This window comes from Ciconia boyciana, chromosome 2 (genome assembly GCF_034638445.1).
Source record: "Ciconia boyciana chromosome 2, ASM3463844v1, whole genome shotgun sequence".
Lineage (NCBI taxonomy): Eukaryota > Metazoa > Chordata > Aves > Ciconiiformes > Ciconiidae > Ciconia > Ciconia boyciana.
This window is the reverse complement of record NC_132935.1, coordinates 106,137,548-106,151,102: the sequence shown is the minus strand read 5'-3', so window position 1 is coordinate 106,151,102 and position 13,555 is coordinate 106,137,548. Positions and strand designations below refer to the sequence as shown.

The following is a 13,555-nucleotide window of genomic DNA, read 5'->3' as shown; positions in this document are numbered from 1 at the left end:
GTAAGTGTCATGAAGTGGCAGTTACCCAAGGTTTTTAGTAGGTGAAACAGTAATGGTAATGCAACTTATTTTTATAAGGCAGCTTTCAATATACATGGGGAATTAATGTTCTCCCCTTTGTTGGGTTTATCTTCTTTGGTAACCTGTTGCACAGATGTAGGAGAAAATGAGAAGAAAATAACACTTTAGCTGTTATTTGAATTGTATTTCTCTGATTATTTGCATTTTTGCAGGGCCTGATTAACAGAATATCCCACTGACATTAGTTTCACTTGAAGCTGTTCGAACTAAGCGTTTCTAAAAATTAGATCATGATTCAATAGAGCAAGCAATTTATGGCTTAACTCCAGGCCTCGATAACCCAGAGCATTATTCTGTTGTGAAGATTGGTTTTGGCAGCAGGAAAGCTAGAAAATCCTTTCATCCATCTCAATATTCACCTACTACAGAAGTTGTCTTTCAGTTCAATACTGACCTTTCAGTTAGGTGAACAGCAGTCTTACAGTTTTCCTACTATTGTGCACCACAGCAGAGATGTAGTTTTTTTGATTGATGATAGTCTAGTAGTAGCAGATCTGTTTGGAAAAATAATTGACGTGTGTCACCGGCTCCAAGTCTGTACTAAATTTAGCCAGTCTAGGAGCAAGCAAGGCCAAGTTATCTAATATATTTGCTTTTCACTAGTACTCCTAAATAGAGCTTTGCTTTCCCTATGGGGAGATCCCGACATCTCCAGGTGCCCTAATGCTCCCACGCTTGGAAGCTGTACACATGGACTTCCTTGCGCCTGCAACCTAAAATATGACCCTCCTTGTTCCTACCTCAGGTTTGCATGCACGCAGTCCCTAAAGGCTTATTGAAACATTACTTACAAATAAAAATAGATGTTCTTAAAACCAGATCAGCTGAGGTGGTGGTCACATGTTTCAAAGCACTTGGTGACAACAACAGTTTTAGATGGTGCCATTCCTATCTTCCCCAGTATCATTTGTTCTGGTAGCCTGTGCCGTGGCTTATGTTCTGGTTTAGCTCTCTGTGAGATCGTGCTGTGAACCAGGTTAGATTGATCCAAATAAACAGTCTATTCAGGCTTTTTCCTTTTTAAGGTGGGGCAGGGATGAGCAAGAGATGGAGAGATTTCAGGACGTATCTGAAAACTCTGATCAAGTATCCTTCACCTCACTAGATCCTCACTTCTCAATAGCTGAGGTGTGCCTCATAGCTGAAGTACCACAAATAGCCAGTCAAATGAAAAGAGGACTAATTTCACTTGGAGGGAAATGCTGACTAAACATCTCTCCAGGCTGCCAGTTCAATTGTACTTACCTGCAGCCATTTAAAGTTTTTAGAATTTGTGGGGGGGGAAACAAAGGAAAAAAACCATAAGCTGTGCGATTACATTTAGATCAATAATCATTGCTAGGACAGAGTTCATTAGATTTCTGCAGGTGTATTGTCCTTACCATTGGCGAGCCTTGTTTAGAGTGTTTGGATGCTACCATGACATGAATAAATGAAATTCTTGCATTCCCCAAGCCTGATTCTGCAGCATTACACAGTACCTGTAGGGTGCTTTCACCTGCCTGCTTTGAGGCCAAGCTCGCTGTTTTGCAGGCCTATGCCTTGGAGTCCAAGGACTTTTTCTGTCCTGTGAAAAAGCCAGAGACTTACAGAGGTCAATAAGCTGCTAGCAGCTGTGTGTTGTTGTGGCCCAGCCACCAGCTTCATGTTCTGTGCTCTTGCTTTATTGCAGCAATTCAGCTTTGTCTCCCTGCCCACGGATGTCCTGGAAATAGAAGTTAAAGACAAATTTGCAAAGAGCCGACCGATTATCAAGCGTTTCCTGGGAAAACTCTCTATGCCGGTTCAACGCCTCTTGGAAAGACATGCCATAGGGTAAATTTGCTGCTTATGCTACTTTCTATTGTTTAACAAGTGGTTGCTGTTTTGAAGTCCATGGTGATATATCATTATAATTGATATAATGATGTTGAGGGGGAGTTATTAAACTGACAGGTGTCTGATGAATGATGTTGATCTTAATTAGAATTTATAGGACTATGGGCCTGACAAAGAATTCCCTCTATAACCCTATCCATTGCATTTTAAAAAGTGAGAGCTGGCATTTAGGAAAGAAAATGTTTCGTGTGTATCATGGCTGTGAATCTGGAGAGTGCAATATTTTCAATTTGGATATTATTTTAATGTTATCAACAGGCTGTTTTCATGTTTCAGGGAGTTACCTATGGGCTAAACTCATGCCAGATCTGTTCCTCCTCCCTTTAATTTCTGGACAGTGGAAATACTATAGAAAAATATATGTGGCATGCTGTAACGTAACTAAATCTTTCTGACCCTACCCTGCTGCCAAGGAATAACCAGTTCACTTGAGCTCACCAGCCCTGCCCTGCTTCCCCTTTGCATGAAAGTCCTGGGCAGGTCTATGCTGCCAAAGTAACAGAAACCAATTTTAGGAAGCTGGATAGTATACAGACAAAGCCAAAAAGTTAAACTTTAAGGTTCAGACCTTGAGGAGCAGGGAGAGAGAGAGTCACCTACTGAGGAGAGCATAGGCAATGCAGTTCCCAAGAAGGCATTTTTGAAAACTAGATCTCAATTCAGCAGAACAGCAGGATGTTGAGCTTGTTGGAAGTGTTTTTGAACAGCTGGTTCAGAAACTGGCTGTGATATTGACAGCTGAATCTACCAGAAGGGACTAACCTACCTCCCTGTTTCTCAAGTAGGGAACATAGAGTAGCTTTTTAGAAACCAGATGGGAAAGAACAGCTTGGGGAAGGTGGAGCCCTATAACTGATATCCCTGTCTTCCCTCTGTATGAGAAGATTTCTCACCATCTTCTGATGGTATCTTCCTATTTTACTTCCTTATTGTAAACACTGTCTATCTAAGGATATACTTTGCCAAGAGCAGTGCCTCCAACCTGCACCTAGATCTGGCTTAGTTTTAATACCATAGTGGCTTTTAAATCTCAGGCAAGCTCAATGACAAGTATACACACAAGTTCAGAAAGATCATACACAAATCTTGAGATCGTCTCATTTATATGAGTTTCTGATGCATGTGAAACTATCCTAGCAAATATATTGGGCCCAACTGGAAGTAAACTATGTTTCTTCAAAAGATGTATAAATATTACTATTTAGTGAACCCTTTACACTCAAAAAATGCTTTGCAAACATTGATTCAGCATCATTTTGGGCAGCTGGGAAGTTAATCTCTTCTATAGTTTCATTCTGTTCTGAGGGGTGGATGAAGTGTGGCAAAGGGAGGGACCTGCACAAGGACAGAATGGAGTCATTGATCAACCTTGTCAGGAAGGTGTTCTCCTGATATTTCAGCTTCATAGAGGTAAGAGGGGTGGAAATAGATGAAGAGCAGTCATTCAGCCAATTTGAAAGGAGAAGGTGGTAAGCGGGGACTGGCCTGTACAGGATTTTGGAAGAAAGCGCAGGAAAGATGAATTTTATGCAGATGGTGAAGGGAAGGACATACAGAAATGCGAGGTTCTACAGAAGAGTAGATACAGTCAGATCAGCAGGGAAGTGAAGTCTTGTTACAATAGCTGAAGTGGGAGTTGTTTGCTTCCCATGTCGATATTTTCATATCCATACTGCAGAAGTTCCATTCCCACCGTTCTCTCTCTATATATACATACGTGCTTGTGTATCTCAGAAGCCTGTCTTACTCACTGGCTCAGCTGTTCCATTGTAATTGAAGACATTGTCCTCTCCTTCTCTGCCATTCGTTCTCTCGTATGCAAGTCAACATGCCCTCATGGCTGGGTTGAATAGCCTTTGAAAACCATTATGTGTTTTTGTAGGACACAGCAGCTTTATCTATGCACAGTAGACATTGGGTAGGTTATAGGCTATTCTGACGATATTTGTTTTCTTTCAGGGACAGGGTTGTAAGCTACACTCTGGGTCGCAGGCTTCCTACAGATCATGTCAGTGGCCAGCTGCAGTTCCGATTTGAGATAACTTCTTCCATCCATCCAGGTAATTCTCAGTCTTAACCCATCATTTATCTAGATCTTGGTTTTTTTGCTTTGCATTTTTTCTCCTCAGAAATCTGAATTCATTCCTGGCTGCTCTGGGACTTTAGGTACAGTCATGAGCAAAGGAAGGTGCATAAAGATCCCCGTCACAGGATGCATCGTGAGTCACAACTTCTTCCCTGTTTCCCCTTAGCTTAGGGCTACTGCTGTCTCGTATCCCCCTGTTCTTGGCTGCTTCAAATACTTTGCCACATCACTGGGAGAGAAGATGGTGGAAAACTAAAGTCTGCTTCTCTATCACCTGTCCTGGGGAAGTGCTAGATGGGCTGTTATTTGTACAGTCATCTGCATTTGAGCACTTCATAAGTAAAAATGGAGAATGTAACAGTAGAGATTATTAGAAACTTTCTCATTTTGATTATTTTTAATGGAAAAAGTAAAACAAAAAATAATTCAATGTTCCCCTCCCTTTTGGTTTGGTTTTGGTTCACATTCTTCTGTAGTTATTAGGAAGTCACTGTCATGATGGTGTAAGTTTGAACCTTGGTTTTCATGTCAAAGTCTCAAGAGCATTGCTTAGGGACTTTTTGCCTTTCTATGGTAGTGCCGTCTAGGTACACTTTGTCAAGCCGACAGCAGCTGCATTAGTGGTTGGAAATCGTGACCTGCCCCTTGCTGGAAAACCCTGACCTTCTGTCTTTTGACTATTTGGATGGCATGAAAGAGCCCAGGTTATCTGGCAACCAGGAGGAGGTGGTACAGATGAGGATCATATCAAAGGATGTTGGGGAAAGTTTCCGCCTTTCAGGGGTGTGAAAAACAGTTTTTTAAGTTCTCTGTTGTGGAGTCCTGTCAGTTTCGGCATGACAAGAAAAATGTCATTAAAACCTCAGGGAAGACTTCCTTGTCATTCCCATGATATTCCTCCAATGCCAGTTTGGCTCAAAGAGGAGTTTCAAGAAGGTGTTACCTTCAGATTATCTTGCAAGGAGGCAGGGTGCTGCATACAGATTACCACCTTGAGTAAGCCCCATGATTGTTAAATCCACTGTACAAAGACTGCCTAGCAAAAAAAGCAGTATTTCTTGATAGTTGCTCAGTTGCCCACTCATTTCACACTGTAATTTATGCTTTTAATTTTCTCAGATTGCTGTGGATGCCTGTGCCCCCACAGCCAAGCTTCTGGTTCGGTCAACGCTTCTTGTTAAAGGAGTAAGTAATTTCTTTTCCTGTCACATACAGATGATGAAGAGGTCTCCATTAGTGCAGATCCTGAGCCAGCTGACCTCCAGGAAAGCCCTGCAAACAACCCCACAGAGGAAAGCCTCGGTGAGCCTCCATGCATCAACACAGTGACCTCAGAAAGTACAGCTCCAGAACAGCTAAATGGATACAGTGTGAACAGTGTCGATAGCCCAGGGGCTGTCAAACCACCTGGGGAAGTCAACCAGAACAGCTTAAATGAAGAGCTAGCAGGAGATGGGGAGGTTGATGCGGTGCCAGTTCCTGAGCCCTTGGAATCCATCCCAGGAGAAGTGCTGCCTTCTTTGAGTGCTACGGACCTCACGGAGCAGCTGGCTCTGATGGCTTGCATGTCTCTTCCTGAGACTGATGTTAGGGAAAATAACAAAGTCAATTCTGGTACTCAGGGAGCTGGTGGAGTCTTGACCAGCATAGAAACGTTAGATATTGATGAGGTGAGTGCAGATGTGCATGCTGGCAAGGACCTAGAGAAGAGTCAGGAAGAAGAAGGGGCTTCAGCCCAGGAGGAGGAAGACAACAAGCTACAACTGAGGACCACAGCAAAGAGGAAAAACAGGCCATGCTCCCTGCCTGTGTCTGAACTTGAGACAGTCATAGCTTCAGCTTGCGGTGAGCCAGAGACACCTCGCACGCACTACATACGGATCCACAACCTGCTCCACAGTCTGCCCTCGGCACAGATGAGCAGCGATGGGGAAGAAGAGCAGGACGGTGGCAACGGTGGGGAGAACGATGAGGAGTCTACAGTCAAGGAGGTGTTGGAGAAGGAGGTGGTCAGTGAGAGTGAGACAGTGGCAGCAGAGCCTCCTCTGGAAAATGAGGCTGAAGAGAACTTCAGCCAGAGCACGGTGCCTCCGGGGACCTTGGATGAGCAACTCTGTGACTTAAATGATGGGCTGTTGGATGGGGAACACCCCAGGACAGGAAGCGAGAGCGAGTCAAGCTCCAGGCCCAATGGTGACAATGAATGCGAGGCGTGCGACACCTCTTGCTACAGCCCCTCTTGCTACAGCACTTCCTGCTACAGTACCTCCTGCTACAGCACTTCTTGCTACAGCACCTCCTGTTATGACAGTAACAATCGCTTCTCCAGCCATACCCGCTTCTCCTCCGTCGACAGTGCAAAGATTTCTGAGAGCACGGTCTTTTCCTCACAGGATGATGATGATGAGGAGAACAGTGCTTTTGAGTCAGTGCCAGATTCAGTACAGAGCCCTGAGCTGGACAGGGAGCAAGTGGATGGCTCCTCCCAGTGGCCAGATGAACTAGTAGCTCATGGTGGGAATCCACAAAGAGCCACAGAGAGTCTAGACACCCCAATAGCAGGTCCAAGCAGCAGAAGAGAAGGTTAGATCCTGAGAATCGATGCGCTGAGCAACCCTGATTATCTGCATGTCACAAAAGGCATCAGATAATCAAGGTTTCAGATAGCTCACGGTTTATTTCGTACAAATCTGGGGGCTGTGAGCTGGGCCAGATATCAGGGAGGGCTGGATAATTGAGCCTGTCCTTAAAAATCCCGGCAAAACCAAATAAATCAAATGGAGATCTATATATATGGATTCCTGTAGATATACATGCATCATTATAAAATCAAGTTTAGCTACTGTAGTTATGTGGCAGATCAGCATTATCACATCCACCAACTCATTCCTTATTTCCTGGGATTGTTCCATTTCACATATCTGATGTGCTGCCATGTCTCTGATAGTAAGCAAGAGGGCCAGCTTGTGCTTGTCAAGGGGCAGATATGCCAGCTAAAGATCTGGGCCAGTGTCTCTATATGATTGGTAGCCATGCACAGTCATAAACATGGAGAAGTGCAAATATTTGTCTCTTTCAAACCCAGTTTTGTAGCCCTGTTTGTTCCAATTCCCCAAGTATCAAACAAATCTACCTCAAATTTCACAGACCATAGGGCACCTCAACAGAGATTTTTTTTTTCTTAGGTGCTTTGCAAATTGAACTATATTGAACAAAATTCTCATGTCCTTATCCTTCTCTAGAGATAAACATACTTAAGAAAGTAATTTTTTGTCTTCATAATTTAGGTACTGTTTTTCCCAGTCCTTCCAAACTGTTACATTAAATTTCTCCCTTTGGTAACCCATTTTACATCGTATGGAGTTACATGAATGGTGGGTTTGATCACTCATCTTTTCTTCAGCTAGTGTATCATTTTTCTCCAGCTAAAGAAGTAAAAGCCTCAGCAGCTGCTAAGGAGTATGCAGCAAGGTCAAGAGGTAGTCTTTGCATTCCCAAATCCTGAGTCATCTGTCTCCCACTATAAGTGACACCAAATTAAAATGGCACCAAAAGGATAACATATTTGGGGATCACTGGGAAACCCCAACCAAAGCATCGTTCTACTTTTTCCTTCTCTATTCCCAGTTTATTTACCCCAACCTTCCCACTGCCACAGACGTGCCCCAGGAGAAAGAAAGGTGTAAGGGTGGCCTTACACACTGGACTGTGTAAAGACTTTCTAGACAGCTGGGCCTAGACAATTATTCGCTCTGCAGAGCAGAATCTAGCCCAAAGAATTAAATTCTCAGAAGTACACAGAGGTGTAGAAACCCACAGTTTCCTTCCTTGCAGGCGAGGGTCTTTGCGTGTGGACAGCATTTATGTGCAAGTGTACTTAAGGGGGCACGAACGTGTGTGTGTGTGAGACCATGCTTACAGATTTGATGGTTATTTTGGACTCTGTGTACTTTTGAGAGGGGATGTGGGGGGAGAGGGTGTCTTCTGCATATGGATTCAGTACAGCTCCAAGACTGTGCCCCTTGAGCCTGTATAAAGGGCACTGCAGTGTTCACGGTGGCTTTGCTTTGATTAGCTGAGAGAGAGTATGTCTGAAGGGCAGCCCGGCTCTTAGCGCTCTTTTGATATCACCGGGAGTGCTTCAGTAAATGTGCACGTTGCTTCATGACTTGGCAGTACAGTAGATGTGGCCACCTCCATCCACTCCAGGTGACTGATACTACCATGCTTCTGCTGGCTTGGCGTAACTATCTTGACTAGGGGAGAGTCAATTATGGTGAGGTAAGTAAAGAAAAAAAGATGGATGATCTGGTAGTTGGTGCTACAACACCTGGAGTAACAGCACAGTTTTTAAGGCTATGAGAGATGGAGTTTTAGCACTGAGTAATAACTTACATAACTCTGCTGTTTGTTCAAAACATGCAGCAGATGCAACTGTGAGATATGCCTATACAGAAGTGGTTTAATGAAGACATTTAACAGGCCATACGGTATCATCAGAGCACCTAGAAGAGGGAGTATTTTCATCTAAGCAATTTTTCTCACTTCTGGATGGTGTGAGATTTTTTTACAGTTTTATACAAAATTGGCTTCTGCCTTCTAGCTGTTGGTAGTTTGAAGAAAAAATGTATTTTTTGATAAATGATTTTTTACATTTGATAGCTATATGTTTGGTTTTTTTACAAAATGTTCATTCTTAAGCTATAAAGATTCTGACATTAGACAGCTAAACCAGCCAGCACACAGTGAGTTTGGCTTAACTGAATGGTCTAGTTTTTAATTTTGAAGTATCTTTGTGTAATTTTCTGGTGATGTTGGAAATGCTAAATATATTTTTTCCCTAAGCCGCATCTTGCTGATGCATGTAAATGTTTTTATGCAATTCAGATTGTATCTGTATTAACAAGCCCACCTGGAGCTGGAGGTTATAGTGAAAAACTGTTACCACACAATATGAAAATATGTCCATTAGTAGGATAAATAGTCCTGGTTTCTAAGGTTTTAAGGACAGACCAAGAAGGAATCTTAATTCTGGAACCTGTGAAGTTTTAATGTGCAGGTTCCTTATTCTCACAGTTAAGTCTAAGATAAGGAATGCTTTTTCATCCCTACTGTAACTTCTTAGTTTCTTAAAGGATTCTATAAACATTGACTAGATCTTAAGTTATTTGTTCCTTTCAACAGAACATGAGTTTGCTTAGGTTTCATTTATTTAATATTTGGATATATAGACATATATACAATGTTAGTGTTTAAAAACTTCCTCTGCACTGTCTACTGTGTATCTGTCCCTTCTTCTTCTTTCCCTCTTCTGTATCTCAGGTCTTCCTTCTTTATCTCGGATCCTGACTATGTCTCACTATCTTTTGTCCTCCACTTCTACCACCTGTCTCCTACCTGTTTCTGGTCCTTCTCTCATTCTCCCTCCTTCCACCCAAGATGGACTCTTTGAATTTTGAAAAATACCTATAGAAGGGGATGATCTTCTGCTTTGCGGGGACTGCAAAATCCTGCCATTCTGATCCACTTATACAGCCATTGATCTTTTGGAAAAGCAGAGAAAGATCCAAGGCAGTTTTTAGCCTCGTAGTGCACTGATGGGATCAATTAAAAGTTGGAACCAGGATTTTGCATGTTCCTACCAATTTCTGCAGAAGCTTGAGTTTGGTTGTACATGCACAGTATTTCTCAGAGATCAAGCCTGATTCTTCTCTCGCTTACACTTGTGTGTCTATGAGTCCAGAATCTGGCCCATAATAGTTTAGCATTGACTCAAACCTGAGATCAGAGCCTTGACTTGCATTATTTTAATAATTCTTTGGCATATGAGTTGTTATTAAAATAGTGCCTGAAAATAGGAATAACCAGAGCTGCTAGTACACCAGGCTAACCTATTTAAAAAATAATCACTTGTTTTACAGTAGCACATTTTTTGAACCACATTGTGAAAACAGTGAATGACTGTCGATGTCTTGAATATCTTGTCCGTAGGTGATTGTCCTTTACTCCATAATTCTCAGCCAGTCAGCCAGCTTCCTTCTCTGAGGCCTGACCATCATCACTACCCAACTATCGATGAGCCTCTTCCACCAAGTAAGCTTTAGTTTTTTAATTTATTGCATTTTTCAGCTTTTCCTGTTAACTCAAACAGTGTAGAGGTCAGTATGTCTTTCTAAATAACCCCATCTGTCTTGTATATACATTCTCCAGAACCCAAGCAATATGCCCTTTTGTTTCCCTTATTTGATCCTGACTTCAAGTGTTGTCATGTTATTTTGGACAAGCTCCATAACCTCCCTTTGCCTTGGTCTGTCTTCTTCCTTAGCTACCATGAAATGAAAATAGTATTTCCCTGTTTCCAGTCACTGTGTTTAGACTGGAATGAGTGAGTATCTGTCAGGTGTTCCAGAAGCCTTTCTATAAAGCTTTCTGGGTGGTGTATCAGCAAAGTACTCCGATTTTTCTAGAATGTTTGTCTTCAAGTTTTCCATAACCAACTTCAAAGATGGTTTGGGATGGCAGTCCCTCTGGTCTGTCAGCTCTGCTTGCAGGTCCAGCAGGAACCCTTTCACAGTCAGGATGCTCCTGGGACAGACAGGTCCAAATCTGAACAAAACCAGCAGAAGCTAGGAAAAGGCAGCTCACGCAGAGTGGTCTTGTTGTACTGTCTTTGGATTTGATAATCAGTGAATTTTATGTTCGTTACGGACTGTAATGGCGTCTGCAGTTGCATTGGGTAAAAATGAGAGGGTCTTAAGTAGCATGATCTTAAGTAGCAGGCTGATAATACAGGATTTTTACCACCGGATCAACTGCTGGAGATGTTTTCACTCGTCTCTGTAGCCTTCCCCTTGTGAATTCCTGGAGGACTACCCCGCTTTTTGCATTGACGTTAAGTGCCCAGCAGAGCGCACTCTATGCCCTGCAACGTGCTGCTGATCACCTTTCAACTTCAGTGCATGATTTAACAACCTAAAATGTGCAGTGCCTCAGAAAAACAACCAGGCATATAAACAAAGCACTCTTATTTTCTTCAAAGCTCGAGCAGGGAACACACTTATTTGGTCTGTGGTGCCCTTGACAAATAATTCATCGTTTACCAACCATGCTGTCAGTATTCCCTAAGCCAAAAATATCCCCGATGGTGGCGTCAGCTGCACAGTAGCATGAATGATTCAAATGCCTTTAGCCCAATGAAGTCTTATTAGAGTCCCACTGTGGCTTGCCAGTGAATGATGGAATGGGAACGGTTACTTCTGTAACAGGCAAATATTTCTCTTCCTCCCACTCTTACCTCAACACTTTGTGAACGGAGCACATTCCCCATTAGATGACTTAATGATAGGACACTGACACCAGCTCAGGTAAACAAAACATACTGTCAATCTGTTCCATATTCTTCCATCACAAATGTAATACATTTTTCCTCTTTCTTTTAATTATCCTCAAAAGGCAAATATTTCTACCACTGGTTTTCACAAGTGCTTTCACAACAGGGTTTAAGGACATGAAATGCAATGTGTGATGATACAGTACAGAAGTGATATCCCTTTGTAGGATTTTATTTTAGCATTTGCATATAACATCATTTCTACAATAAAGGCTGACACCATGGGCTTAAATATATTGATCTTAATAGGAATAGACTGTACTAAGTTAATTTTGGGGGGGAAAAAGTTGAATTGGATAATATCACTTGGGAAGCCTGTTTCCAAAAACTCTCCATGAAATTTTAAGGCCATTGCAAAATGAAAACTATAGCCTTAACCTAGAAATGTTTCTTCTTCTAACATTCAGTATCACTATCTCAGTGCCTTTAATGCCTCTTAATCCTGGATAAATAGTTTTCAATCATGTGAAAGGAAGAAACTTTATATTTTAAACCTGAGTTATATGATCAAACCTGGCTCACTTCTCACATGTAGCATTAGCTTCCATCCATAACTAAGAGTTTAAGATAATTTGCCAGTGCTGCAAGTCCAGTGTTGACTGGTTTTACTTCAGTCATGGAGAATCTTCTGGACAGTCTTCTTTCTCTTTTGAATAGTTTTCTGAATAACTTTGTTTTATCATAACCCCACAGCAGTTGGTCTCAGGGAGGAAATTTAATTTCAGACAGTTTTATTTAGGAAAGTAAGGTAGAACAGATTCATTATTTATGTAGGAATGTCATAATGACCAATCTGAATGTTAAGGCCTATACAAGATTAACAGAACATTTGCAGAGTTTGTACGGTCTCATGACAGCGTTAATAGTCACCCCTTACTACGCGTGTGTTTGCTAGTACTGCTGGAAACCCTACAGAACTGAAGCCAAGAAAAATACATGTGCCCAGTTCAGAGCTGCTCTTTGCCGAAGGTGTGGCTGAGCTTGGAAAGGAAAAGACAGCGTATTTACTTTGCCCTGCCTGGATTATGGTCCTGCCAGAAAAGGTTGCGTCTTCTGGTATAAATCAGAGCAGTTTCAGAGGCTGCTGTGAAATACGACTCAGCTGACAGAGGGGGACTGCTGGAGAACAGAACCAGTACTGTCCCATCCCCAGCCTGTGCTCCAGCATGCTCTTACTGTGAAGGTTAGATGGAGGTTAGTCTCTGTTGTAGTCACAGTCTTATTTTGCCTGAAAAACTAACAAAAGACCCTGAGGAGATCTGGCTGCTTCCTAGATCACCTATGCCCCTGAAGTAGCATGAAGGGACTTGAGCACAGCTCAGAAGCAGAGTTCTGTCTGTCAGTTCACCTGTCAGCCTGTTCGTCTCTCTGTGCAGGTATCCATCCATCTGTCCACAAATCTGGTATCGTATGCAGCCTCAGTGACTTGTGTGACTTACAGGTTGTCTTGTGGGAAGGCAGAAAGTGCACCTGCACCTATATACGACAAAAGTATCTGCACCTGCCACCCTCTGACAGCCTTCCTGGGTGACCAAAAGAAGAGTTATTCAGCTGATTAGAAATGCTGTTGCAAGGAGCAGTACTGCTACAGGTTTCTCAAAAGCCATGGGGGACACAGTTCCTGATATGTTAGCATGCCAATGCAAGTGTCAGCCCATGGTTTCAGGTGTATATACCCATAAAGCAATGAATAAAGCAGCACTCACAGATAGGTGTAGTTCTTGTCTGTACATACTGCTGCTGGATGTCTGATATATCCAACAGAGACAGCCTTCCTGAAATTGTAATCCAGTCTGCATGATCCTGACCTGATGTTTTCACTGTGACCTCCAAGCTCTGGACAAGTTTCGTTGCTCCTAGATTTCCAAGTATTATGCTTAGGAGCTTAGGAACTCTGAGTTGCATTTAATTAGAGAGACACTGTAACATAGCCTCTAGAGCCAGTAGTGGGCAGGGCTGGATTATGAGAAGGCCTTGTCTGACTGTGTAATTGGGTAGTATTATTTTTACTAAGTGTCCATCAGCAGGCTTCAGGCCAATATGACCAGTTGGTGTCTTCTATAGGCTGTCTAGAGTGGATCTACAGCATTGCCTACGAGCTTCCAATTATCCATTGACCT

At 42.5% G+C, this 13,555-nt stretch overlaps 1 protein-coding gene across 6 annotated transcripts in view; it reads left to right on the top strand.

The window, feature by feature from the left end:
* HECW1 (HECT, C2 and WW domain containing E3 ubiquitin protein ligase 1) overlaps positions 1 to 13,555 on the top strand; it is a 271,082-nt gene that overhangs the window by 191,300 nt on the left and 66,227 nt on the right. For all 6 annotated transcript variants that reach the window (XR_012041074.1, XM_072853421.1, XM_072853420.1 and 3 more), the window contains 4 exons: positions 1,754 to 1,896; positions 3,919 to 4,019; positions 5,261 to 6,628; positions 10,037 to 10,138. Coding sequence is in view for 5 of the 6 variants with exons in the window: in XM_072853421.1 (XP_072709522.1) it covers positions 1,754 to 1,896; positions 3,919 to 4,019; positions 5,261 to 6,628; positions 10,037 to 10,138 (1,714 nt within the window). In the remaining variant the exon portion in view is untranslated. The remainder of the gene's footprint in view (positions 1 to 1,753; positions 1,897 to 3,918; positions 4,020 to 5,260; positions 6,629 to 10,036; positions 10,139 to 13,555) is intronic.